Raw genomic sequence first — 27,720 nt, forward strand, 5'->3', positions numbered from 1 at the left:
TCTTTGTGATAAACACTGGCCAAATGAGGAAGACAGAAATCACACAGCTGGATAAAATTAAGTTGTTCATCACAACACTATTTTTAATAAGCCGTGCATTCAAACAATTATGCATAATCTTATACATTAAAAGGAAAAATACAATCCTAGCTAGCAAATAGAACAGTGTGTATATTCAGGAGTCTTGTATTGCTCCATATCAACAAAATTTGGCAGGCAAAACCATGACAGAGGCAGCACAGTGTGAGCTTCAGACCCTGAGAGGGATTGTACATAAATTGTCTCTGTAGCAATTTAACTTTGTGAGAAATATCAAAAGAATCAGATTTAAGTCTGATTCAGACAGTAAATGACTGACATACCTGGTTATTAACTTTTTATGACAGAAAATTAATTATTCCAGTGACCTTGATCTTTGTCTCCCTAGGTGGGGTAGGAAGGGAGAGGCCTACCAGCAGCACAATTGCTGCTTCAGGAGGTCAGTAGGAGCTGCAGCCTTTTCCTGGCTTTTGCTGATGCCTGAAAGACCTGGAATCTAATTCCCTTCTTCACATCTCTTCTCAGGAAAAGTGAAGTGGCAGAAAGGAGTTGCATCTTGTGGATGAAGGGAGTGGAGTGAGGCTGCTGAGCTGTGATGTACTCATCCTGACAAATGGTGTCATTGCCTCTGAGCTACAGAGCCTGTACAATAGCCAAGAACTAAGTGTGGCTTCAGGGCATCTGGACCATTCCTCCTCTTGTTAATGCACGTACCACTGCCTATCTCAAGTGTTCCAGAAACATGAATCCAGCATCCCCAAAATTGCCAAAGTGGATAAGGTGGGATGTAATTCAGAAATCAACATTTCTGAACTGATTTAAGACATAATTTCTCTTCCTTTTAGTTTCTAGCTTTCATATGGTGCAGGAAGGACACATTTCCATATTTTTGCTGTACTTGCAAAAGCATATCCTTTTCTTTTCCTTTCTTCTTCTTAAAGAAAATCAAAATGGTCTTGAAAACAAAAATGCTTTGCCCTTATTTTAAATTCCATTTTTTCCATCACACACTGTATAAAATAAGACTCGTGATGTAACTGAGAAAGCTGGCACTGCTAAATCTTTGAGCCAAGCATGAATGGACAGGTGCAGCATTTATGAATGTCTTTTGTTACTGTTTTAGCTGGAATTTACTGATTTTCAGGAGTGTTTTCTTTGACAAGATATCTTAGTGAGGCTACTTTCTAAAATTACTTTTCAGTGTGTGTGTTGATTTCATAAATATTTATGCAAAAATCAGCTATTGACAATTCTTTGTCAAACTGATGAAGTACAGGATAGATAAATGGAAAGTGGGGTGGATTAAAAACTGGTCTAACTACCAGGATCAAGTGATTGTTATCAGCAGCACAAAGTACAGCTGGAGGCCACTCACTACTGGTGTATCCCAGGGGCTGATAGTGGGGCCAATGCTGTTTAACATCTGTATTAACAATGTGAATGATGAGACAGAGCTCAGCTTCAGCAAGTTTGCAGGTGGAGCAAAATTCTGGGGAGTGGTTGACACACCAGAAAGCTGTGCTGCCATTCAGAAGGACCTGGACAGGTGGGGGAACAGAGCCAACATGAGCCTCCTGAAGTTCACCAAGGGAAATGCAAAACCCTTCACATGAGGAGGTAACACCCCAGCACCAGGATGGGCTGAGGGCTGACCAGCTGGACAACAGCTCTGCAGAGAGGCACCTGTTCATGTTAGTGGACACTGAGTTGAACACAGGGCAGTGACGTGGCAAGCGAGGCCAAGAGCCTCCTAGGCTGCATCGGAAGTGTTGCCAGCAGCTGGAAAGGTGGTCCTTCCTCTCTGCTCAGCACTGACAAGGCCACATCTCTGGGCTCCCCAGTACAAGAGAGGTAAGGATGTGCTGAAGGGAGCTGAACAAAAAAGTCCAGAAAGAAAATGGGGGAACGGAGCATCTGCTCTATGAGGAGAAGCTGAGAGAGCTGAGACTCTTCAGTCTGAAACAGAGAAGGCTTAGAGGGTCTTATCAATTTGTGTAAATACCTGATCAGGGGAGAGAAAAATAAAGAAGCCTGAGTCAAACCCTCCTCAGTGGTGCCCAGTGAAAGGTAAAAGGCAAAGGACACAAACCAAAATGCAGGAAATCCCACTGACACATAAGCAAAAACTTCATTTTTACCATGACACTGTCAAACGCTGTCATAGATTACCCAGAAAGGTTGTGAACCCTCTACCCTTGGGGATGTTCAAAACCTGACTGGATATGGCTCTGAGCAACCTGCTGAAGCTACTCCTGTTTAGGGCAGGGGTCTGGACTACACAATCTCCAGAAGTGCCTTCACACTGCAGCCACTTTGTGTGACTCTACCGTAACAAGGCCAGTGGTCACAGACAAATTACACAGTAGTGTCAGTAACTCCTGCTGTATGTAAATTTCACCTTGAAGATGGGGTGAGGTGATACCACTAGGACAAAATACATTCCCTTCCTGTGAAGAAAGGGGACTGTGCCACATGTGGTTTTGCCACAATTCATCTACAGTCCCTACCAACGTGGAGAGGTTATTGTTTTCCATAGGATTCCTGTGATTTTCTGTTTTCCTTTAAGTGTACAGAGAGTATCCCCATGCTGGGACTCTAACTGACCTTATGTATTTCTGTAGAAGTGGCAGCTCACTTGAACCGAGGCTAAACTGTGAGGCAAACAATGAGATAAATAAAAATAGGATAGTTGAATGTCTGCTGAATACTATGATGACTACCCATACATGGGAGCCCTTGAAATGACTAGTCAGCTTACATTGCTCCCTCTTATCCCTGAAAACAGTGTACAAGAGAGCTACTGAAAATGTTCCAGTTTATTCATTGCTACCTGAGAGCTAATACAAAAAAAAAAAAAAAAAAATCTACTTGCATTTTCTTCATTCTCTAGTTCTAATGCAGTTGCTGGGCTTTGTTAGCAGTTTCATGCCATGCCAGGCCCTTATTTCAGTGTTGCAACTTCCCTGATGACATAATGTCACCTCATGTAAACACTGAGACATCTGAACTCAGTCTCTTTGAAAATCAGCACTAAGTGACCCTGATGTCCTTTTCCAATTTGTAACTACTGATTTAATTTGTATGATGGTGAGACTGCTTCTCAACTTTGTCTTCAAGCTAAAGATGGGGTTAAAAATACAAGACCAAAAGTAGTTCAGAACTTCAGCCATGTGTGCTACTCTGTACAGTCCTGTAAGGTGTACCTGAAATGAACCATAATGTGCTAAAATCACTCATCTGCATCGCAGGTAAGGAGAACATTTCACCACTGAAAACCAAAGCACATATGAAAAAGTAGTCTCATAAGAAAAATGAATGTAAACTACAAAATCCCACCTGTCCTGGTACTGCATTTCGTAACACCAAAACGAAGAAATAGTTTTCTTCTAGTGAAATATTCTCCACCTGCACAGACAGGTTCTCCTTGAATCCTAGTTTACTACAGTTCACCGCTCCCATTTCTCAATTGTTGGACATGATATTTGGGAACATTTTCCCTCACCAGCTTAGTACAATACAAACAGTATTAAGAATTTACCTCCTACTGCTGTTTATCTAAGAGATGATTTGAACTTGGCTCAGGTCTCTACCAGCATCCAGGTGCAACACCCATCTGTAAGCACAATATTACTCTCTGTGGCTTGCTATGTGTGCAAATAACAAAAGCTCATAGATCTACCATGCTTAATCAGTGATGTCCTTGACCAGGGATGAACGGAGTCCCCATGTGAATGAGCCCTTCACCCAGTCCAGCCATTTACATCAAGTGGCAAAGTAGGATTTTCTCCCTGGAGCAGATTCAGCGGGTGCAGTACCTGCTGCTGTCCCAGCTCAGAGTTTCACATCCTGAATCACCACTCGCTCCTGCGCCACTGTGCTCCCACCAGCACCACTTGCTTTCCTGGGACAGGACCATTAGTACCACTAGCACTAGCTGTACTCTCCCTAATTTGCTTGCACTTATTTTCTGTAGCAAAAATAACCCCTAATGTCTCTGGAGAACGACTCTGATTTGCAAAGACTCCAAGTGTACTGCTGCAGAACTGACTCATTTCTTCTGAAGGGATAATACAAAAGCTTCCAGAAAATTATTTCGTTAGGTCTTAGAGGACAAAGTCTCTGAGCTCCTCTTTTATAAATATAAGGTCTCTCTTCATCCAAAGGTGGAAAACCAAAGGAATTTCTGAAAACAAAAGGAAGAGTTGAGGGAGAGGAGTGATTGTTCTGACAACCCAGCTAAGACTAATAGGTTTGTTTCCACAGCTGAGAAAGTTTCCACATGTGCCTCTTTCCTGCAGTAGAAAATACACCTGATAAGTGCAGTCACATTTTAACTCAAGACTTTAACTTTCCTGCCTCAGCTCTGACAGCTTTTTGATCTGGCAAAACAGGTCTTCTCAGAGAAGTTACTATCTCCTAGAAAAAACAACCCCTGTCAGCCTAAAGCTCACTCCAAGTAATTTCTCACTGGGACACAGAGCTCAAATTCACCTCTGCAGTCCAGGAAGAGCATTGCAAACACTCAGCACCAGTGAGGCCAAATATGCCAAGCCAGGCCTGACACCACCACTCTTCTCCTCATCTGTGTTAATGAGCCTGAACCTGCACTCCAGCAGCAAAGGTCAGCTCTTGGAATGTGGAATCAGCTGGTACCCATGTAGGCTGCCACAGTTTCAGAGAGCAGTGCTGTCACAGAGACCTCTTTACTCAGGTCTTCAGGATTATGTGAGATCCAGTGGAGTCCAGCAGAGTTTTGCTCTTTCACAGGGCACTAAGTAGTGGTGGAAAGATGACATCACTGCAGGTCTGTCACCTGTGCTAAGGAGCTGAAAGAGGTTTCCTTCCACTTGTGTTGCCTCAGGGCAAATCCCCTCTCTTGGTGCCTGGGCTCCAGGCATGCCAGATGAGGCAGATCCCCTCACGGATCCTCTGTCTGCCCAGGGAGCAGGGTAAGGTGTCAGCTTCAGCTGTGGGGTTTAGGGGCTGCCATAAACCAAGTAAGTGCTAATGCTGGTGAAAGTGGGCCAGGCTGGGAGCTTGGTGCAGGTCTGTGTGGCCACCCAGTAACTCACTTGTTTAAGGAGAGCAGCTGGAAGGTGTTGGAGAGTCTGTGCCACCATGGCCCTCCTCTCCCATCACCCCTCTCCTTTCCCATTCTTTTGGGAAACAGTCACTGGAAGGGGTGTCAGCAGCAAGAAAAGAAGCTAATACACCATTTTCCCTGCCATCTCATCCTGACCAGATATCTGTCCCACACATAGGGAGTTCTGTAAAAGAAGTGGCACCATTAATAAAGTTAGGAAAGACAAGCTTTTGTAAAAGCACTAGCAGCGACTTCCAGCTGAAAAGGAGCAAACAGACACACCAATGACCCAAAAAGTAATTCTTTTACCCAAGGCTGCATGCAGTCTTGGACTGAGGAGGGGAATATCACTGCAAAACAGGTGCCAGACTGCAAGAGACTCAAACTTTAATGGAATTTATTCCTTTCTAGTACCCCCACCACCTTCACAGCCAAACCAAATAGAGCATTGGAGCCTGGTGATGACACTCAGTGCCTGCAGGGCAGCAGGATGAGTGTGAGTGATCTTATCTGGGTGCCCTCTCCAGTGCCCACAGTGAAATCAGGGAGTGCCAGAAACATTTGAGTCTGACCCATGATTACTAATTGGCATAAAGGTTATTTAGGAGCACAGTGGAAAATAATTAGCCCAGGTCTGTCAAGAGCATTTGCATGGTAAGATAAGACAAGACAGAAACCAATTATATGTAGCATGAAGCAGATGCTGGAGAGAAACATCACTGGAGTATAGAGGAGACCACAAAAGGGGTGGGGTGACAGCAGGGATATCAAAGGGGCCAATTGATCCAGTGAGGAGGAGTGGACTGTTTTCTTTTCGGTTTAATTTTTTTCTTTGTGTGCCAAGCTCCACCATCATGTGTTGTCTACAGGCAAAGGTGTAACATCAGATTTCAGGATAAGCTTGGATTTCATCCAAGGCTCATGAAACACACATCCCATGGATCCTGAGGTGCATATTTAAAAAAACAGCCAAGATTAAGTTGGGTGCACGTGACAATGAGGAACGTCAGTGGAAATATACAGAAGCGGTGTTCCCTGAAGCCAGGATTTGGCAAGTAAGTCAAGGAAAAATGTAGAAACTTTATGACCAAATAAACTGGTGTAACTGCACTTGCAACAAACTGAGAGAAAATTGTGGAATGGAGCACTGCACATACTGAAAAAGATGGGAAGCCAGAATGCAGGCAGTAAAAGCAAGTCATAGAAGTGTCTGCAGTTGATTAAAAAGGTGGCTTGTTCCTGGATTTGATTCAGGGAGGATGAAAATCTAGGGAAGTCTGAAATACGTTATTACAAAAATTGTCAGTCTTCTACAGATATCTCACAGTTAGTTAGCATCTGTATCAGATGCTTATGATCAGTTTTCCAGGGGGAAGATCATATTGCTGAGAAAAGGCTAAGTAAACATAATTTCATTATTCTCATTAGCACACGCTAGCATGTGTAGTTATTTCAGTTTTCTGATACTTCAAATGCATTCAAATGTTAAAATCAAAACACTAAGCTAAAAGAACATCAACAGCAGTGCAAAATCAAGCACTTGAAAGCTACAATATATCTTTCTTGAATTGTCCTGAAGTTTTTAAATCACAGTGTATCACACTATTTTTCCTGTGAGACTCTAACTTCTTTGAAAGCAGAGGTAGGTTGCTGCTCAGTCAACAAAGAGCTACCTGATATTTGTCTTCCTTGTTCAACAGCATCCTGGTCTACCGTGCTTCATTCTATGACACCCTTAACAGAGAGGGCCAAACAGGCTCACAGAGCAGATTGGGAATTACTGACAGAAAGAAAAGACATCTTTTTCTTCACCAGCTGGTCCCCAAGTCTTATTTACTGTAATTAACAAAAGAACCTGAGAATACTTCTCACTGTTTCTAGGCCTTACCTCACATCTTAAATTAAAATCTCTCTACAGTAGCAGGAGATTCAATATGAGCACATCTAAATAGATGAGAGAGAGACCAAATGTGTTGGAGAAGATACTCTAGGCTTTGTAGACAGGACAACAGAGGCACAGAATGTTTGGATGTATAAATTTGCCTAAACTTCTTATGCAACAAGTCTGTGAACAGAGCTAAAAACTGAGCCCACATATCCTGAGCTCTACATCAGGGGTATACATTTTGGTGATAACCAGAATTTTCAGAATGTCTACATCTCACTAAGTGAGACTTCTCAGAAATTTCCCTGTCCTCAAGGTCACAACTGTAACACTATTTTCTGAAACTGCAGTATCATTTTACTTCATGCAATCCCTTTGCATAAGCAGCTGAATCATAGTTCTTATCCTCTTGTTCAATTTTCATTCTAGATCAAAGTTGATACTAAGAGAAGTTAAATCAACAATTCAAAGGAATGAAGGTGAGGTCTTGCATACACATGCAGTGTTTCACAGCTCTCAAAAGGAACAGAAATTAGTTCAACTTTCTTTGTTATACTATAATATTTTTTCTATTCTTTGCAAACCAATATTACAGACAACATGAACTGAACCCTTCTCTCCACTTGATTGGAAAACTGACAAGGGTGACATCCATGCTCTTGAAACACCAAAGTGAGTGAAATACAAAGAGATGGTGAGAAATTTTATCTGTAAGATATTATGGATTCAGCAAACTTCATCATGATCTCCCAAAAAGGAAAGAAAATGCAAAACAAGGGAAGGAAGAACAGTACGGTAAAGGGAAATGCAAAACTGTGCTATTAGTGATGTGTCAAGTTCATGAGACACACGTAGGAACAGCAGGAGAAAATTCTCTAGAGAAAAACCTCTGTGAATGTGAGCCACCAGGCAAGGACTGGCCAAATATCACACATTTTCAGAACACTTTGCATGTAAGCTGTAACATACCATGTACTAAAAAGATTTCTGTTAGATGTCTTTCACTGGTGGGCAAGAGTCAGCTGATGTCATGATGCTCAGGACAGCCAAAGAATCAGGACAGACTGGTGTGTAAGTATTTCAGCTCTATATTCTGTGCATTTGTCATGGACATGTTATATAAACATCTGTGTGTTAAAACTCATGTTAAGATATTTTCAAACCCCTAAAAAGCCAACTTCTCAGATAAATAATGTGGAAAAAACCCAAGAAACCCCTGAAATTGCAATTAAATATTCTGTGGCATAAATTGCCTTCAACTGTGATTTCTTAGCTAGTATGACTTTGGTGTTTTGTATTTGTGCAGTATCTAGCACAAGCAGGGGCTGATACAGTAATTTGAGAATAGTGTAACATCAATAAGAAAATCTGTTACTTACAAATATCTGCCTGATGAGCATTTTTCAGCTTTATGATTCTTACAGTAAGCAAGGAGTAAGGCGTTATTTCTTCCTGCTGAAAAAAAAAAAAATAACAAAGGAGATGTATTTTAAAGTTTTGAATATGTGTGTTGACTGTAATGCAATCAAACACTGAAAAGAATGAAGGTTCTGCTGAAGTTGTCTCTTCCAGTTGGCATCACAGCAAAAATAGGCAGCAAAATGCACTTTTCTCCACAAACTTCATTGACCCCGAAAGCCTGTAGTTATCTAAGCACACAAAGAGAAGATGAATAGCAAAGTTAAGATGGGGTAAATAAGCTGACAAAGTTCATTTAGCCAGTAACATTAAATTGTACACATGACCATCAGCAGCCAATATGAAGACAAAATTCAGTGAATCCAGAAATAAGAGATGCTTCAAATTTGGTTGGCTATTGACCAAGAGCCTCTGTTGTGCTGTAGATAGAATCAAGGCCTATACAAAAGGTTCCACTTTTAATGCAGTGCTTGGATAATTGGAGAGAAGGGGGGGAAAAGGTCTTTCTACGTTTTCTTGCTTGTTTTTAAAAGAATCATTTCCATAAGAGAGAGATGACGAAGAATGAGTGTTAGCACCTTAGGGAATGTCTCAGGACTACGCAACACACAGCTTTGGACAAACACTCCTAGCTTGCTTTTTGGGAGCACAGGTTTTCCTTACCAAGGATGGTTATCTGATTGATAGACATGGAATAGTTCTGACTAAAATCCTTAATTTCAAAGAAAGCTATCTCCAATTCCTTGTTGAAGGTGCCAGGCCTGACCATCTGGGTCAGTAAAAGTTGTGACAATCACGTGTGCTTGATGGATTTTACATCTTCAGAGAACATGCTCATCATGTCCCCTAGAAGCAGCTACAGCAAGTAGGGTATCAGCAAAACCAAGGAGAAAATAGACAATACTTACTATGACTCCAGCAGACATGGTTATATTGATTCCCCAACTGTGGGAACAGTAGGGAAAAAAATTATCAAAACAGCTGAGGCTTATAGAAAGGAGAGAGAATTGCATCATGGTTGGACTAAAGAGACTGAATGAAAAGGGTAAATGAGCACTGGGGATGGCTCCCTCTATCACTGTTCAGGGACAGAAGCAGAAGAAAAGAAGGAATTTCAGAAATTTCAAATTGTATTAATAAGTTCTGGAGTTGATGTATGATTATAGTAGTAACAGGTCTTGTTAGATAGAAGGAGTAACAAAATGACTGCAGTGAATGTCTGAGGATGGGGCTTTGCACTGGAAAGAAAATGCAAACTGTCAATTCCTGAGGTCTGACTGCTACTGCTCCGTGAAGAGCTTTAATCTGCATACAAAGATGTTATCAGCAGATCCTGAACTGGGTATCTCCAATAAAAGGGGAAGGTATAAATAGTATATCTATAAATAATAGGCATATAAAAAAGTCACCTTGAGTTAGTCAGGCTATGAAATAATAAGGAATTTTTTAAGGACTTCTGAGAAAAGCATTAATGAAAAAAAAATACTACAACATTAAAATGAGGCAGATTTAGGAGCAGGGAAGTGTTAGTTTGCAGTTCTAGTAGCAAGGGTCTGTGGAAGTTATAAAATGGCCAAACTTGTTATGATGCCATTTGTGTATTTGCAAAAAGATACTGACAAATAATACTGAAGGCACAGTATATATTGGGTCAAGCAATAGGTGGCCACTTCAGTGACCAGTAGGTAGGTGGTCACTGATATTCAGAAAGAGTTCTAGGAGAAGTTCAGATAATGGCAGAAGACAAACAGATCACTAATTCTCAGTAAAGTCACAACATGAAACATCATCAACAAGAACGGGTGGCCAAAGAAAGAAGCTGTCATGAAAGCTAATGACCAAAATCTGGAAAAGATAATCTGCAGTGAAATAGTGGAGAGCTGCTGGAAGATGATGAAATAATTAGGAGATGTTATCTATTTTCTGAGAAACTTCAATTAAAATTACAGGGAGAAACTCTGGAGTGAAATAAGAGAAAGCACATACAGAGGTGCTGCTACTGTGACAAAAGTCAAAGACTGAAAAAAAGATCGAAGTGTAAGAAATCAGTGAGACAAGACAGTACATCAGCTGAAGTGTGTAGAGTGTTGGACCATGGGGAATCCATCATGACAAAATTTAGCTTAACCTCTCAAATAATTTCCATCTTTATAAGAATGAAAGACATGAAGGTCATAAAAGGAAATTGCACAAAAAATGCAGTAATTTCCAGGCTACGAAGTTGTCCAGTAAAATGGCAAGATTGATGTCTTTATAAAATGCTGGGTAATTGAAAGGCATGTTAAATAGAAGATAGCCAGTGCCTAATATAACCACAAGGCTTGCCCATAAGCTCAAGCTTGTGATGAGGAATCATATCAGAATGTCTTCAGTGAGATGACTGGTTAAAATGCTAACACTTTTTGCTGTGAGGTGCAGAAGCAGCACATCCGAAACAACAAGTGGGCTAAGTTCTCTTTATCAGGATACAAAGAACAGAATATCTCAGCTTCTGAGTGGGTGTATTCCAAAGCTAAAAAATAAATTAATCCCTGTTGCTCAGTCATATGTAAAACACAGGATATTTTACATGGCTGTGTTCTAAACAGGGGAGGTAAGATCCCAGCATTATCAGAACACAGGCTGAGCCAGCTCCACAAAATTGTGAATTGTTGTTACGTTTTCCTGAATATTTAGCAGTGGAGCATATTTGGCTTTGCACTACATGTAGGCAACAGCTAAATTCCATGCACAGCCCCAGGCATGTTTTCCTAAACCAAATCCAGTAATTCAGTTTATCACACAGCTACGCAAAGTCGTCTCAAATTGAAACGAGTTCTTAAGCAAATGTTTGAGCACTTACATTTAGGAAAGCTTTATACCTGTTTACTTCTGGAACTCAAGGTCTGCTACAAGCATGCTATCCTTTCTAATAGCTCTCTACTAATGATTATCCTCCTGTCGAAGATGGCAAGCTATGACTTGCAAAAATTGAGGCAATTACCAAAAGCTACCCAGGAAACCCAGTAGCAGTAAGGGGCAGAAATTGGCCAGTTGAGACAAGTCTGTGCCTTCAACACCAGTTTTCTGCCAAGATTTACTACAGAGGAGAGCAGACATATTGAAAGCCAGGAGGTAAATAAAGAGTGTCTGAGAATATCTTTGTTGTTAACACCTGTGGACAGCAAACACAACTTTCAGAAGTTCATTTGGCAGGGAGAAATTATGGCACAAATAATGAATTGAAGCTGTGGAAAGGGTCCCATAGCCCCCTATATGCAGAAGTTTATGGCCACAGGATTTCTTTTTAAATATTACTTCATGTATGTTCTAAAACATATGCTGGATTCATTAATCTTTACGTATATGTAACTATGTCAGTGGTAAAGAAGGGTTGGTTGCTTTTAGCCATGGATATTCTAAACCAAAACACAACTTCAGTCTGAATACATTAAATCATTACAAAACTGCTAAGGAGATTGGGTCATTGTTTTCCCCAATAGCTGCCTTTCCTGCTTTAGTACATTCTCCTGCTGAGCTTTAGCACACACACAGAGCAAATTAGGAACACCTAAATGCCATGTCAGATTTGGTTATGTTACATTGCCATTTACAGCAAGTTTCACTCCCCACTGGTAGTTTGTCACCTTTTTATACACTAATATCCATCTTTAGGAGCTGCCAGCATGCTGTTAACAAGAGATCAGTTTGCTCAATCAGTCTGATAAGGTTGTGACATATATAGGCAAAACAATGCTTGTAGTTTTCTACTCATTTTGAAGTCTGGTTCCATAAAAAAAACAAACAAAAAACCATATATGAGCTATTGGCACTTGAATCACTCATCATTTAAGACGTCATCAAAAGTATTTCTTTTTGGTTTTAGCCCCCAGGTTTTACTTTGAGGCAGCTTGACACAATGCCAGCTGAAAAACTCATCACTGATAGAGATGCTACGTGTTTGATGCCACTATATCTCTGTCAGAGGCCCTGCAAAAGTTGCTAGAGTTGTTCCTGTATTGTAAAGAGGTGCACAGAGATCAAAGTGGGCATTTGTTTTGAAAACTAGCATTAATGACCAAACCCCAAAGGTTCACCAACAACCATGCTCTGACTTTCCGACTCTGCCAGCATTTTCCATTCATTCTGGGCTAAAGCTCCACTAAGTCAGTAAATGGCATTGCAAGAAGGCCGAAGTCAGTCTCATTTTAACAAAAAATCAAGAACATTTTCACTAAGGGATTTCTCTAAGGAATAAAACCATTAAAATAACACATTCTGTGTAAATAGATAAAGGAATAAAAAACTAATACTATGCAGATGTTGCATCTAAAGAAAATTTTCTTTCATTAAATATTCCTATTTCTATATAGCCATGTGAATTTTTAATAATCAAATCGGGGGGGGGGGGGGAGGGGAGAGGGAAAGTCCTACCCTGCTAAAAAAAGCACTGGTTTAGTCCCCAATATTTTTACTTTGTTGAAGTTGGTACCTTAGCATCATCACTTGGGGCTACATAGCGCATCATCCATTTTCTTTCTTCATTTTCCAAGGGGCTTGATTTTCTGTTTGAATGATGCTGAGGGAAGAAGAACAGAGGATGAAAAAGAGAGTAAAGATCAATTTTTTTACTTATTTCAACTCCTCAGTGTAACATTCCAATGTGGAACAGGCAATTTGCACCTCCTCGTTGTGGTGAATAAAATGAATGTGCCAGGAATGTGGCAGCACAATCTGTGCTATATGGAAAGATTCTGACTCCAGGTCCTGGTAAGTGCAAATATCCAAGAAAGGGCAATCTTGTTTTCCTGGAAATTTATGTCCTACAGATAACAGGAGACTTGATCTGTTGTAGTTCACAGCAAAATCTAAAACAAAATCTCAAGAGACTCCTGCCAGCGTTGTTCTGTTTTCCACTTACCTGAGGTAAGGCAGAGGTCGATGCCATCGAGATCACTGCTACATTAAAAAAGCAGCTGCTGTGAATGGCACCTTAGTACCAGGCTCCACAGGTGCCAGTGCCTCCTGAAACAAATTTACAATCTTGAAGAAGTGTCAGAAGCTGCTGAACAGGTGTTTTATTACACTGAGTCAGAGCTCCACCCGTCCATGATTTCTGAAACAGGGAAATTTCCCACCCACATTATTTGTCCAAAGAGCAGCTGCTGTAAGGTGTGAGCAGGTCTTGTGGCTGAGCAGAGCGTGCTGAGGGACCAAATCGTTCCCACCTGGGGCTCGAGGAAATGCAGTAGCAGCTGTAACCTGACTGATGACATGATAGAGATCATCTATGCAAGATAGCCTTACAGTGATATTCTAGAAGTGAGGATAGCAATAGCCTAATAAACACATCAACATCTCTTCTCCATGCAAACACCTGAATTCCACACATGATTGCATCCATAATAAAAAATAAATTTAAAAAACAGATATGGAGATGATAATTAGAATGAAGACCTTTACATATGAAGATAATAAGAATTCTTCTGAAGGAACATTTTTCCCTGCACAGTGCTGTAGCATCATTTGTTTTTCTTGTAGTGTTCTATTTCAAAAGAAATTAAAGAAGGTATGATAAGCAACATTTCTTTGCTCTTTAAACCACATTGTAACACTTTTCCATTTGAAATGTCTTACTTATTTCTGGGCTTCACATTTAATACAGTATGCAGTTTAACAAATTTAAATGAGATTCAAACATTTCATCTTGAAAAATCATTAAATGTTTCCACAAACTACAATATTATTTTCTGATGCAAAAGTAGTCAGATTTCTGAGCAACTGTATTCAAATCATCATCTGGCTGGACACTATTAGCAGATTATTGGAATTTAATGGAGTGATCCTGTACATTTTGTTGTTGGATTTTTTTTTTTACTCTAATGAGGATCTGCATGGGTTCAGCACACCTCTAGGAAGCTCAGTGATTAAATTTTCTAAGACATTATGCAAGCATTATTGGGCACATACGTTTGTACTGAAGGTCCTCCTGAATGATTAAAATTAGTGCTTATGAAAGAACTTGAGATTAATAGGATGACAAAGCATCCTGCTTCCTCTTAGAGATGGGCATACGTGTGAAATCACAGCCACTCTGACTGTGGTATGAGTTTGTATGGGGATCTTGACTGACAGAAACTACACAAACCCAATGACTTCTAGAAGCCTCATGACATACTTTTCTTACGCAAACAGAGGAATCAATATGAAAAATTGTCCTTACAAGAAGAACAAGTTAAGACAATCCAATCATCTTACATGCAATATTCCATCTTTCCAAAAGTTTGATTTCTTAGGTTTAATTTTTTTATCTACATTATCTTTTTTAGTTGTTGCTTTTTGAAATAAGCACATTTATTTTATCACAAAATGCAAGTGAGAAGTTTGCTTTTAACTTCCTTTCTCACCTTCATTGTATTTAAACTTTCTGGTACTGCTTAATTGAAGCCAGAATTAAATAATCTACAGCAATAGGTTAAGGAGAGTCAAAGTCTCTCCCATTCCTTGGCTGATGCTTTACTTAATGTGAGAACTTGAATTTCTGTAAAAAAAATTTTAGAATCTTTTTTTCTGTGAGAATGGTGACATGAAACAGTTTAGACAGAAACTAACTGTATCCACAAAAGCACACATATTTTCTATTTCTTCTGCTACAACCTACCCGTATCCATGGTTGAAGTGTCTAGAAGAGTTTCAGTACCACAACCAAGGAATGAGAACATTTGTTACAACCTCTTTGTAATTGTGCCACACAGAGGTTGTCAGAGGTCTTGCTTCTGAAATATATGGAAGCTAAGGGGTGTGAGATTTTTGCATGAAATCCTGTTTTCATTTACATTGTCATATTGCACCTTTGCTTTTAAGACAAAAGGAAATGAAGTGGGGGAAGAAGCCTTCAGCATCTCTTAGGAAGCTGACTAAGAGTTGCTTGTTGCCCAACAACTAACTTTTCTTTCCTGACTCAAGCCATCCCTATATGAAATACCTGTTCTTTAAGCTCAAGTCATAGGTAGCCAAAGGTACCTTTGACTCAAAGACAACACTGGTATTGAATTCCCTAAATTAGATCAAAGTTCAAAATTGTTTTTTGCTATGAAGGACTATTCCTTTCGAGGCAAACACATCCTAAGTCATCTAAAAGTTATACTAGAAACTGGTTGTGTTTTCTCTGTATTGAGTGGACGAAAAAGAGAGCGTGGCAACTGCAAGCAGTGACTAAACACCTCTGTAATGGATGTTTCTGGAGAAGTCTAAACGTCCAGACCACACTAGACACCTAACTTCTGAATGTCTGAAGGTAGCTGAGATGAATCCCACCTTGGGTAATCAGCGCGTCCCCTTTAGTCACTTGTTTCCACAGTTATTGATGCTGAGGGAACCTGACACTGAGGATCTTGGTTTTGTTGTTAGCACATGATTCACCCTGGTGCAATGTGAAGCTGCAAAACACCCTTAGGCAAAAGTTCTATTAGCATATAAATTAAAATCCTCTCTGGTATCCAATCAAATAACAAAGAAGAGGTTTTGTGATTACCAAGGTAGCAGAGAATGCAAAATTCAATGTGGCTAGTACCAGTGATGCCTTGTGGGACTACCTAAAAACAGAGGCTAGACAAAATTGAGAATAAAAAGCAGTTATATTTATTGAAGGGCCTTCAGGTATGTTTAGGGCAGACCCACCCAGGGGCTACACCCAGAAATGGACGACAGGTCACGGGTTTTCACACTTTTGTAAGTTTGGTCGATTTGCAAATCAGGGGTTAATCCTCCAATTACAGCTTCAGGTAATGAAGTCACTTACCCCAAGTTTGCTCCCCACCAACTCACTTTTGTTTACATTTCTTGGGGCCTGAGACAGCAAGGTGTCCTTGATTCCCAGACCTAGAGAGGAACTGTTTTGTCTGACCAAAATGGGAGAACAGCAGCTAACAGTCTATGTGGAGTTTAGAGTTATACACTAAAGAATTGCAGGATTACAGACATATGAAAAATATAGAAGCTAAAATCCTAACGCATCACCAGTACAAACTTCCAGCCCTATTCATCTTCAGGATCACCAAAGGCCCCCGTGGTGGTGGAGCAGACAGCCTGACTTGGGACTGCTGTCCATAAAGCACAGGCTGTGCAGCAGTAGCTCATGCCCAGGTGCATTAAGGGACTAATATTAAGCTGGGTTTCCTGTGAAAACCCAGGCTGCAATCTGTGGAAGTTCAGCAGCAGCTTTATAAGCATCTGAGACAAGTTTGGGACAAATGGGAAATGTCAGAGGAAAAGACTGACAGGAGAGGAGTGCAACAACTCTCTGAGGAAATGCACTCCCGACTTGTAGGGCAGAGACCCAGTGGTCAAATGATGCATTTAGTGCAGCTCAAGGAACAGAGAAGCTTTGCTGGGCCATCCCTAGATACCACACTTATGGCAATTTTGGGGTTTGCCTGTCAGCTGATGAGCTAGTGGTGAGACATAGTTCACCCAAAGTTGCTCTGCCTTGAAATGATTTTCATTTAAGGTTTTTTTCTGCAATGATTTCTTTTCTCCTGACTAGTCTGATGGTGTCTAAGACTACAATACACACATTCTACAACTACAACTACAACTGAGTTAGGAATTCAACATTAATGCTCAAAGAAATGGGTTGGGTCAGATTTAATTATTCAAAGATTTATTAAAGTGACTGCTACAGACAAATAAAAGATCAGATAGATTTTGTTTTCTTTCCACTTTTGTCAATCATTCTTCATGACTGCTCTCTTCAGTCTCTTTCCCATCCTTTATAGCTTCTCTGCAGTCTACAGACTCTTCATTATGTCTCATCCTTATACCATGGGCTTTTGATATCAGGTGCTTCAGCACATGTTCCTCTCAGATTTTTCAGACCACCTTTCTGAACATAGGAGAAAGGGAGCTTCACTGAAAGCCCTTCTGGTTTATTTCTGATTATTATCTTTACTAGAAACAGCCATGTTCTACTCAGGGATACAGGAAAATGCAGCTAATGTGCATCAGTGTGATGCTTCAGGCATTAAAAGTATTATAACATTGTGGCCCATCTGAATAAAGGCAAAAATGTTCAAGTCCAAGTCAGAAATCAAGAGGTCATAACAATCCCCACAAGGGCAATGCTGGATATTACTCAGAAGAATCAGGCTTTAATATGGCAATGGCTGTGAAATTTTGCCTGATCCACACAGTTGCTGCTGGTGACCAATAAGCTCTTTATTGGAACAAGATAAATATACGTGTCATAATGAGAAAGGTATACATAAACATCTGTAATGCAAATTTAGATTAATAGAATATTTTAGGTCTGAAAAGACCTCCAAGACCATTGAGACCAACTGTTAATCTAACATTGCCGAGTCTACCACTAAACTATGAAGGCATTAGGATAGAAAAAGTGAAATGGCTTGAGAAAATTTGGACCATAAGGTAAAATCAGCAGAAAAAGGAGTGTTTCTGTCCACTAGAAATATTAAATTGCTTTTAAAAGGTCTCTTTATGCTCCTCCCCATGACAAATAGGGAGTATAGATATTTGTTGTTACATGTATGCTAACTTTACTTGGACGCATAAAAAGTGAGTATTCAGAAAATATTTCAGAAACTCTCCAAGAAGTATTTAATGTCCTGGACAAATACTGATAGTACCTCATATTTGCAGGGTTATTTGGTCTGTTTATTCTTTCACAGAACATAATCTCTCTTCTGATCTGACTCATAGAAGACCTGTGCATATGCATAAATGCAATACCTCTTTATTATGGAGCTTATATATCAATTTCTTAAATTAGTCTTTGTAAGACATGCCCTGCCTTGAGTGTTCTAGTTCTTACCAGCATCACCGTAGTATCCTATCAAACACTAGAAGACATTGGGACTGCTAAAGCTGTTTATGCAGAAATAACTGGCTTCAAACCTTTTCAGCTGTAGTAAGTTCATGGTATCTTGTTATCTTAATAAAATCAGCAACTGCTGGAGAGGTATGCCTTTGAGCTTACTATCCTCATCCAACATATGTGACATCATATGCTATCATCAGCTTTAAATTTCCAGTGTTCATTGCAGTTAGCTCCAAGGGATAAAGTATATTACAAAAAACTAGTTCATGTATAAATCTGTTGGTTACTAGAGTGCATTTCCTGACTGCAGAGAGAAAAATGCCATTTCCCATGAGAACTGTTATTTGAGAGTTCCAGGCAAGATCAAGGGGTGACAGGTTCAACACTGATTCTGGCAGTTCCTCAAAGCCTTCCCTATTGTTAAGCAGGGTCTCTTTTACCTCCTCAGTGTAAAAGTGGCCACAGCACCTTTCTGAGTGCCTTGCCTCTTCCGCCAAGAGATGTACAGCCAGCGTGTTTCAGCAGACATCAGGAGACTGCTTTCCTAATGCCTCAGGATTTGGTATAACGAAATTCCTAACTTTTCTGTCATTTTCTATGTTACAAAAGATAATAGGACAGTGCACTATGAGACCACAGCCCACATCTCATGCAGATGTCTCTGGTATGAGAGCCCCGGTGAGAAAACACAAGCTATGGGAAGAGGACATCCTTAGGTAAGGCATACCCAGATAAGGAAAGGCTGCCATCCACCATGGGCATTTCCCATCCCATTTGCAGGCTGAAGAGGAAAAGGAAGCACGGGGTTAGGTGATGTACTCACTCCAGCTCGTCTTGAAGTGCTGAAATTCCCTGTGCCTCTTCCCTGTATGAGAAAGGCCTGGCTGTTGCAGAAGCTCTTGCATCCAGTATCTCCCTCATGTGCTGAAGCCTTGTTCATTCGTTGTGCAACCTGAGCTGGTGCGCATGGCAGCCAATCTTGCCCCATATACAGCATGTTGTCACTTGGAAGATGGAGTGATAGCCTTTCCAGGGCACCTGGTAGGTCATGTAAGCAGTGCTTAACAAACCCAGGCTCTGTTGGGAGTCAAAGCTGCCCTTTGTGCCATCTGAGCTATCACCCGTGCCTCGTGCCAGCTGCCCATGGGATGGGGTCTCAGTGATGCTATATACATGACTCCACATGGGTATTAACAAAACAATGCCATTTCTTGGGGACTCCAAAAGGCTTCACAACTGTCTGTGGAGCCAAGTACGGGAGAATTTGGGACTGGTAAGCAAAAGAGTCTCACCATCATTCCACATGCTCCAGCTGAATAAAATACAAATCTGTGAAGGAATCTAGTGTGGCCACTTACTCACAAAAGGGCTGATCACAAAGATTAAACTATGTTGACAGCTAGGTATGGAAAGGCTTTAAAGAAACCATTGCAAAACATCTTAAGGAAGTGTTTCAGAAATGCGTAAGGAAAGAAACATTCTCCAGGAGATCGAGATAGGCAACTATGTAAGTACATCCTATTACATGCTAAATTAAATCACCATTGCAACATTATACTGTGCTAAAACTCACAGACATCAAAGTCAAGCACGACTCTTAGGTCAGGTCAAGAAAACACAGATTAAAGAAGAACAAATTCTTAGTGGCAAACATTGCTGATTATCCATTACAATAAATGTAAGGCAGCCACACGTTACTAAAGCATGTGGAAACCTGTCCAAACAGCTCTTGCATAAACTCTCACATGGGTTTGATATTTTGACCCTACATGATGCAACAACTAAAACCTACTCAGATCACATTGCACAGATATGACATTAAAGGAAAATGACTTATTCGCTGCATTTCCATGAGTCCAAGACAGTGATAAGCTCATATCTGCAAATAAAAAGGAAATGTATATAAAGAGAAAGCAAAATGCTATCAAAGGTTTGGACTTACTACTTCATATAAAAAGCAAAATAATTACTAATTATGCAGCTAAAGCAGGGGTGATAATAAAACACTTATATTCTTTACTCAAAAACAAGACACTTTACATGTTTCATCAATGAATAATGAAAATGAACACATAGTCATACAACATGTAATAAGACAGAACAGAGATCATTCTTACCAATTAGTTCCTAAAACAGTCTAGGATTCTTGACTATCTGTGCTTCAGCTATTTTAATTCTTGGTATACTGCAGAACTACAGAAAAAATACGAATATTGTGCCAATTTTTAAAAATAGCAAGGGGGATGTAGTAATGTGCCAGTATTTTGTTTATCCTGGCTGCCATTGCCACAATGAACACAATATCTGACTAATTAAAAATCAATTATCATATATTACCACTCTTGGTTCTCTTGCTATTCCTCAAAACGTGGAATGGTAGTCATGCACGTCAAATGCTCCATCACCCCTGAAGTAGTTGATAGAAATACCTCTTTTAAATGAAGAGTTGATTTCAAGTTGCATAAATTCTTTACATTTATGCTTCATACATTTTGTACAGCATTTGTTAATGTATGCATATTTATATTATATATACTTTCAGCGTACAAAGCAATTATACACTGAAAACTGCACTCCACCACACAAGGGAGTGTTTTTCCAAAAAAGGATTGCTGATGTGTAATTAGCTGTCCTTAGGACAGTCATTAACTGTACAATTTACTGTCTGGACAGCAGATGGTTCCACCCAATCAGATTCCATATATATGTCTGTGTGTGTGCGCGTGTGTGTATAAAACACCTGGGGAGATTTGGAGTAAAAATTTATGTTTGAAACACTTTGCATGAAGGCCTAGTAAGGGACCTATCCCACTTGTATGGGAACTGAATGCCTAGCCATGTGGGAAATAAAAGAACAGGGAAAAAGGACAAGAAAGCTGTTGGAAGTTGGTATTTCTAAAGAGATAAAACTGTGCTTTTTCTCTTTTTCTTTTTCTTTTCTTTTTCTTTCTTTATTAAACTTTGCAAAAGTCTTACTTATATTTGGACTGTGCACAGAAATTCTTTAATTTCCTTATCTTAGGTATGTTGCAGAGGTGATGCCACTGTGAGACCAAAATGTGCCCTGTCCTATGGATGCACTGGTCTCACACAGCAGGTTACTGAAGCTGTCTTTAAGTGGCCAGAGAGCAATAAGGCTGCAAAGACTGTCAAAGCAATTACAGGATGTCCTCCCAGAAAGTTGCATGTGATAGCAAAATGGTGATGCAAGGTAACTGCATGGAGAAGAGATCTTTCTGGGGTTAGCATTAGCCAGAGGTTCCCTGGGAGGTGACGAGCAGTTTTGGTGAGCCCTGAGCTGTCTCTGGAAGCCAGTCTGTAGGAAATAGTGTTTTTCAAAATGAAGAAACAGATTTTTTTCTGTTCTGCAGTATCACATTTTTTTAGTCTATTGTGCAAAGATAGTAAGGTTTTTTTAACGCAAAGACTGAAAAGAAAGTATATATTAGGAAGGTAAAGAACATTTTTCGTAACTGATTTCAGAAGTAGTCCTCAGTGATAAATATCACTGAAAAGTTTTCTTTTGAGGAATTTAAAAAAGTTTACCAGTTTCAAACTCTGCTGAGCATTCTCATGAATACTTTGGAAATAAACAAGGCACCCTGATTTGCCAGATTTGAAGTAGAACAAAGATTGATGGAGTACTGCTAAGGACAGGGCAATCATAAAGAATGATCAGACCTGCTTGATAGACTGGCCTGATTAACTATGGTAAAATCCAACACACTGGAGTGTGAGTTTTGATTAAAGAACTGCCAAATGTATGTTACAATTTACTCTCCCATACGAAAGGGAGGACGGGAGTGTGGGAAAAACTAACCACCTTATGGAAGACAAACACTGGAAGTCTCTAAAGGCCTATGAGCACAACTGGATTCTATATATAGAAACTGGGAACTCATTTATATGTAAGACTATAAGAATAACAAAGCAATGTTAATCTCAGTGTATAGCAGTAGTGGGAAGGGTACTGGAATCTGCATTTGATAGAGGGACAATGAAGACTTGGAGGGAGTGCAAGAGAAGAGATACAGCTGAATACATCAAATAAAGGGGGGTTTATAACCAGAATTTGAGGGGTTGTATCTACTGGTTTGACAAAAAGAAGACTGTGATGTAAACTAGGTATATTTTATAAAATTGATCCTCATAAAGAAACAGTGGTTATGCAATGGCTTTTAAGTTGCTAGGAAAAGATGTAATGTGCTAATGTCTGGGCTCTGGCCAAACTAAACAAGGCCGGAAACAAGGTGCATGCTCATTGCTGGAAGATGATCACTGACCACAATATAGCTCCATGAAATATGGTGACTTCACCATTCCTGATATAATAGAAGAGGGATCATTTTTCTTCAAGTTAGACTTTGGTCAGCCACAGATGACCAAGACTGGCATTTCAGCAACTGCATGGCAGGTAACAGTCTGACATCTAACAAGTCTGCGAAGATGATCTGATGGTATTTCTGGCTTTTATAGGTCATGGAAAGAAATCAGATGAATAATCTAGTACAACACAAAGCTCATTTGCTATTTTATTTGTTCCTCCACGGCCTAATAGCAATTGACCGGGGTTAAACAATTTAATAGCTCTGTACAGTGTTATAAAATGGACTTATTAAAGAAGTGCAAGCTGGTAGGACCATTTAGCAAGCAAGAGTGGGAAAGCCCAGAAAACTGTCCCTCAGTGTTCTGTTAAACATTTACTGTGTACTTGCAAACAAGGCTTGCAAAGGCAAAGGATGCAATCAAGCTAGATATCCCTCCAGGTTTAGCTTTAACATCCAACAGCTTTGCAGGCCTTCTTCATCTCTCCTAGGACCTTCCAGCTTCATTTATTACAGTCCTTGCTGAATGAAAGGTGTAAAAAGCCTCCTTCAAACTTGCTGAATCTTAGGCCTATCAGAAAATGTTTAAAATGAGACATTTTTTAAATGACCACAATGATTTCAAAAAGCCTATCCATTTGATGGGCATCCTAGAGGAAAAGGCAAGCACAGAGCTGCATATGAAATACCCAGCTCTCCACTGGGTTGTGAATGGCTGGAGCTGGAAGCATTAGTGATACCCTGTAAGGAAATTACATCTGCCCTGCTTGAAGCTGTAAGAACCATTCCCTGAGATGTGCACACTTACTGTGCAAAGAAAGTGAACTGGTCATGAGAAAATCAGTTCAGCCTGATGACACCACCAATTCTCAGACTTCAATTCTGGAAGTATAAGTGCAAAGCCAAAAATTGCTGAGAAACAGAACCTGTTCATAATCCACAAAAAACATCTTCCAAGAATCTACCCTGGACAAACCACACTACGCAAGCTACAACTTTCCAGCAGTACAGAAATAAAAGCATGACTATATCCAGAGAGCTCCCTTTCAGGAACAAGGCAGGTATTTCACAGGCACCCCTCCCTGTCACTGACACTTCTTCTCCTCTGTATTCTAAAACTGAGAGCTGCACACAGAGCACTATTGTCCTTGGCTGGCCTGTCATTGCAGAAACACCGTGTCCTGCTCCCTCTGCCAGACTGATGATGCTATTTAAAGCTTCAGAGTGACACGACTCAGCCAAGCACACTGTGGAGATCTTTATCTACTTGTTTGGAAAGCAGAGATAAAATCTTCCACATTAGCCTTGAAATGTGGCTGGCAGCCACAGAGGCCACCCCAGCAGCAGCCCAACCTGCTACTAACACTGCCAGGTAAATCCAACACAGAGAGACACAAGATACTCCAGAGACAAGTATAAATTGGGAGGGGAGTGGCTGGAGAACAGGGCAGCCCTGCAGAACAGGGACCTGGGGGTGCTGGTCAGCAGCAGACTCAGTATGGGCCAGCAGTGCGCACTGGCATCTTGGGATGCATCGAGCACAGCATTTCATATTCTATTCTATATCCTCTGCATTCCAAAGAATTTTAAATGTTATCACAGGTGATTTTAGTAGGCTACAAATTGTAGATAGTCTACTGTTATATACACTGAGAAACCCAACACAACCTAGGTTTAACCATTCAACCTAACCTTCTGAAAGCCCTACAGCAAAAAAACCCCAAACCCCAAAAACCCACAAACCCACAAAAAAACAACCAACAAACCAACCCAAAAGCTGACAAACCAACAAGATTTTTACAAAGAATTACGGAATTTCTACCATCTGTTAATAACTGAGAAATGAATGGTCTGGGAGAAACATAAAGTAACTGATTCGGTCTGTGAAGTGTTCATGTGCTTTATGTTTTTGATTCAAAGTAGGCCATGGGTTACCTGCAGTGAACTTCATCAAAATAAGCGTATCCATATGTTTGGAGATAAATGCTCTTGCATACTTGCTGTGTGTGTGATCCAGGTCTATGGGTCTTTTAATCTCATGAGACTGTTTCTCCACTGTTGGTGGTTTTTTTAATGAACAAGTAAAGCATTTCAATCCTAAGGAACAAAGCAGGTAGTGAGAGGCATGCAGAGGATCTTTGTGAGAGGCTGGAGGATCTTTGCTACAGATGCAAATAAACTGTTCTTCTGTGTCCTCCCTCCTGAAAAGAGTGAGGAATCCCAGATTAGACAACCTCTTGTTATGACACATTTGGTCCAAACAGGCAAATTTTGCTACATATGTGCATATCTGTGGTGGGTTTGATGAAGAGACAGTCCGAGAGAAATTACAGCTCAGGAGGCACAGATCATCCTGTAGCAGCTTGTCATCCAGAATGATGTCTTTGGTATAGCAAACCTTTCCAGAACTTCCTGGGATCTTTATAGATCTGCACTGTCCTTGCTGTCTTCTTGGATCGAACGAGGCTAACAGAAACACTACAGTTAAAATAAATTTCTGCTATCTCAAGAGGGAAAAATAACATTTCTGGAGCAGGATATGATATCCTCCAGGAGGAGGATGCCCTACTGCAAAACACAAAATCTTCCTTCTTACACTGACCATGTAAAACCCTTTCTCTCCCATGTGGGTGCTCCTAATTCTGGAGGTGCTGAGTTCATGCAGGACCCATCCAAAAGCAAGGACAGGCAGAGCTGATGAATTCAAGGACCTGCTCTTGTTTTGAGGGAGTTTAAAGCCAACAGAGAGTTGTTCTGTTCAGATTATATTTCCAGTTATTATGCTACTACGACTCACACCAGGAGTGTGAAGAGGGACGAATAGCCAAGAAGTAGTAAGGAAGTGCACAGAGGAACTTGATAGTCAAGCAGGGAAGAACTTCATCAAAACTCTTGCTTTCTTGGTTGATCTGGTACCCATGGCCCATGTCCCCTCTGCCTCTGTTTAAAGACTCCCTTGGAGGTGATCTGCACCCACAGGACGGCACAGAATCATAGAATATCCTGAGTACAAAGGGACCCACAATGATCATCAAAGTCCAACTCCTGGCCCTGCACAGGACAACTCCAAGAATCACACCATGCTCCTGAGAGCATTGTTCAATTGCTTCTTGAACTCTGTCAGGCTTCATGTTGTGACCAGCTCTCTGGGGGCCCTGCTCCAGCGCCCAACCACCCTCTGGGGGAAGAACCTTTTCCTAATATGCAACCTGACACTGTTGGACTGCACAGCGTCCAGCTGCAGACGTCCTTGGTGTCAGCTGCAGCAGGCAGGGGTCGGCTGCAGCAAGCAGGGAAAGCTGTCAGCTGCAGCTTGCAGGGAAAGCTGGCTCCTTTGCAAGGAGCAAGCCCCAAAGATGATGTAAAAGCATTGGCAGAGGCAGAGGATGAGAAAGGGTCTTTTGTATGGGTTCCAGCTGGTTTATTGCCGCTGGAGGGTCCAGGGACAAAAGACAAGGCAGTGAGAGAGAACACAGTATTTTATATGGGGGTGGAACAAAAGGAAACAACCACTGGGGATCGACTGAGGAGGAGGAGATAACAGGGGAATAACCAATAGGAATAACCTAAGGGAGGGAATTACATGAGTAGACCAATGGGGCGTCGAAGAAGGGAGAACTTTCCAGAACTAATACATAAGCAACTAGGGGAAATACATAAACATAAACTTGTACATAAAACTGTATGGTGAACTCCTGAACCAATAAACTTAAAACATGTATACTAAGAACCACTAGGAACATGGGAACTCGCCATAACCATGGTGGTGAGGATTAGACCTTGGTGTTCTGGAGGCCTGTCCACCAGTCCTCCGAATGTTCTGCTGCTGTGGCCACCGCCTCATGCACCGCAACAGCAACCTAAACCTCCCCTGACTCAGCTTCATTCCATTCCCTCGGGTCCTGTCACTGGTCACCACAGAGAAGAGATCAGTGCCTGTTCATCCTCTTTCTCTCAAGAGCAAGTTGCAGAGTGTAATGAGGGCTCCCCTCAGTCTCCTTTTCTCCAGGCTGAACAGACCAAGTGACCTCAGACACTCCTCATATGGCTTCCCCTCAATGCTTTTCATTATTTTCAATGCCCTTCAACTCTCTCATAGCTTAACATTTTTCTTGTCACATTGTAGCATCCAAAACCACACAGAAAATTCCAAGTGAGGTTGCCCCAGTGCAGAGCAGAGCAGGATAATCCCCACCCTTGCCCGGCTGGCGATGCTGTGCCTGATGCCCCCCAGGACATGCTTGGCCCTCCTGGCTGCCAGGGCACTGCTGGCTCACATCCAACTTGCCATCAACCAGGACCCGCAGGTCCCTTTCCACAGTGCTATTCTCCATACAGCATGTGCTTTTCTCTAAGAATGCAGAGTGCCATGATCCCAGTCACAAACCCATCCCAAAGGTTGCTGCTGGTCTCACCGCCACCTTGCAAATACAAAACACAAGCTGAGTTAATAAAATATGCTTTTAATGTGGTCTGCCCTGAAGATGTCAAGCTTAAACACTTAAAACTCTTTCTCAGGGCAACGAGCACCATATTTATTATCATTTTAGCACCTTCTTCTTTGTGGCTGCCTGTCCTCTGTACCATACGACGATTCGTACTCCATTGTTGTAACTGAATTGCAATGATTTGCTGCAGTGAAATTCTGTGGAGAAAAAGGTTTTCTTCAGTCTTTTTTGTTCACCTGAGATTACCATTTAGTGGGATTGAGCAGGAGTGCTTTGAAGCCCGCTGGCTAATAGAAAGAGACCTTCAGTCTCTCGGCAGGTTAAGGAACATAAAAGCACCCTCTCTTGTCTGACATTATTTCTTTATCTGCCTTTTCCGTGCCACTGCTGTGTGCAAGGCCTGTATAATGAGATCTTCATTATTGAGGATGTTGTATTCAGCCAGCTGAACCAGGCAGTCATACGCCTTCTCAGTGTATTGAAGGGAATATGTTGAATATGGGGAACAGCAGCCATAGAGATCAACTTTGCCATCCTCCATCTCTGACTCTGAGCGCTTCTGACCTAGGAGGAAAGGGTGAGAAATCACTGCTGAGAGAAATCACTCTGGTCATAAACAAGCAAACTCTTAACAGAGGAAGGAAAGGAGGTATCTCTCCGCAGAGAGAGTTCACAATTACTCGTTTGGGTTTATTTTTTGTAAA

At 40.9% G+C, this 27,720-nt stretch overlaps 2 protein-coding genes across 5 annotated transcripts in view; both read right to left on the minus strand.

Annotated features, from left to right (window-relative positions):
* LOC121673660 (cytosolic phospholipase A2 epsilon-like) overlaps window positions 1-19,379 on the minus strand; it is a 38,045-nt gene extending 18,666 nt beyond the window's left edge. Inside the window, exons 1-4 of one of the 4 annotated variants that reach the window (XM_042047227.1) lie at window positions 19,067-19,373; window positions 13,327-13,430; window positions 12,898-12,984; window positions 8,387-8,462 (exon numbers count right to left, since the gene is read on the minus strand). In XM_042047227.1, the coding sequence (XP_041903161.1) occupies window positions 8,387-8,462; window positions 12,898-12,984; window positions 13,327-13,353 (190 nt within the window). In that variant the 5' untranslated portion in view covers window positions 13,354-13,430; window positions 19,067-19,373. Of the gene's footprint in view, window positions 1-8,386; window positions 8,463-12,897; window positions 12,985-13,326; window positions 13,678-19,066 lie in introns of those variants that run through there. The other 3 variants (XM_042047229.1, XM_042047228.1, XM_042047230.1) reach the window with 3 other exon arrangements.
* Window positions 19,380-27,011: 7,632 nt separating this feature from the next.
* LOC121673650 overlaps window positions 27,012-27,720 on the minus strand; it is a 54,833-nt gene continuing 54,124 nt past the window's right edge. The window contains exon 42 of the mRNA XM_042047219.1: window positions 27,012-27,580. Coding sequence (XP_041903153.1) covers window positions 27,372-27,580 — 209 coding nt within the window. The 3' untranslated portion in view covers window positions 27,012-27,371. The remainder of the gene's footprint in view (window positions 27,581-27,720) is intronic.

Source organism: Corvus kubaryi, unplaced genomic scaffold (genome assembly GCF_017639235.1).
Source record: "Corvus kubaryi isolate FWS band 111438036 unplaced genomic scaffold, C.kubaryi_AGA036_p1.0 66, whole genome shotgun sequence".
In the NCBI taxonomy this organism is placed as follows: Eukaryota; Metazoa; Chordata; class Aves; order Passeriformes; family Corvidae; genus Corvus; species Corvus kubaryi.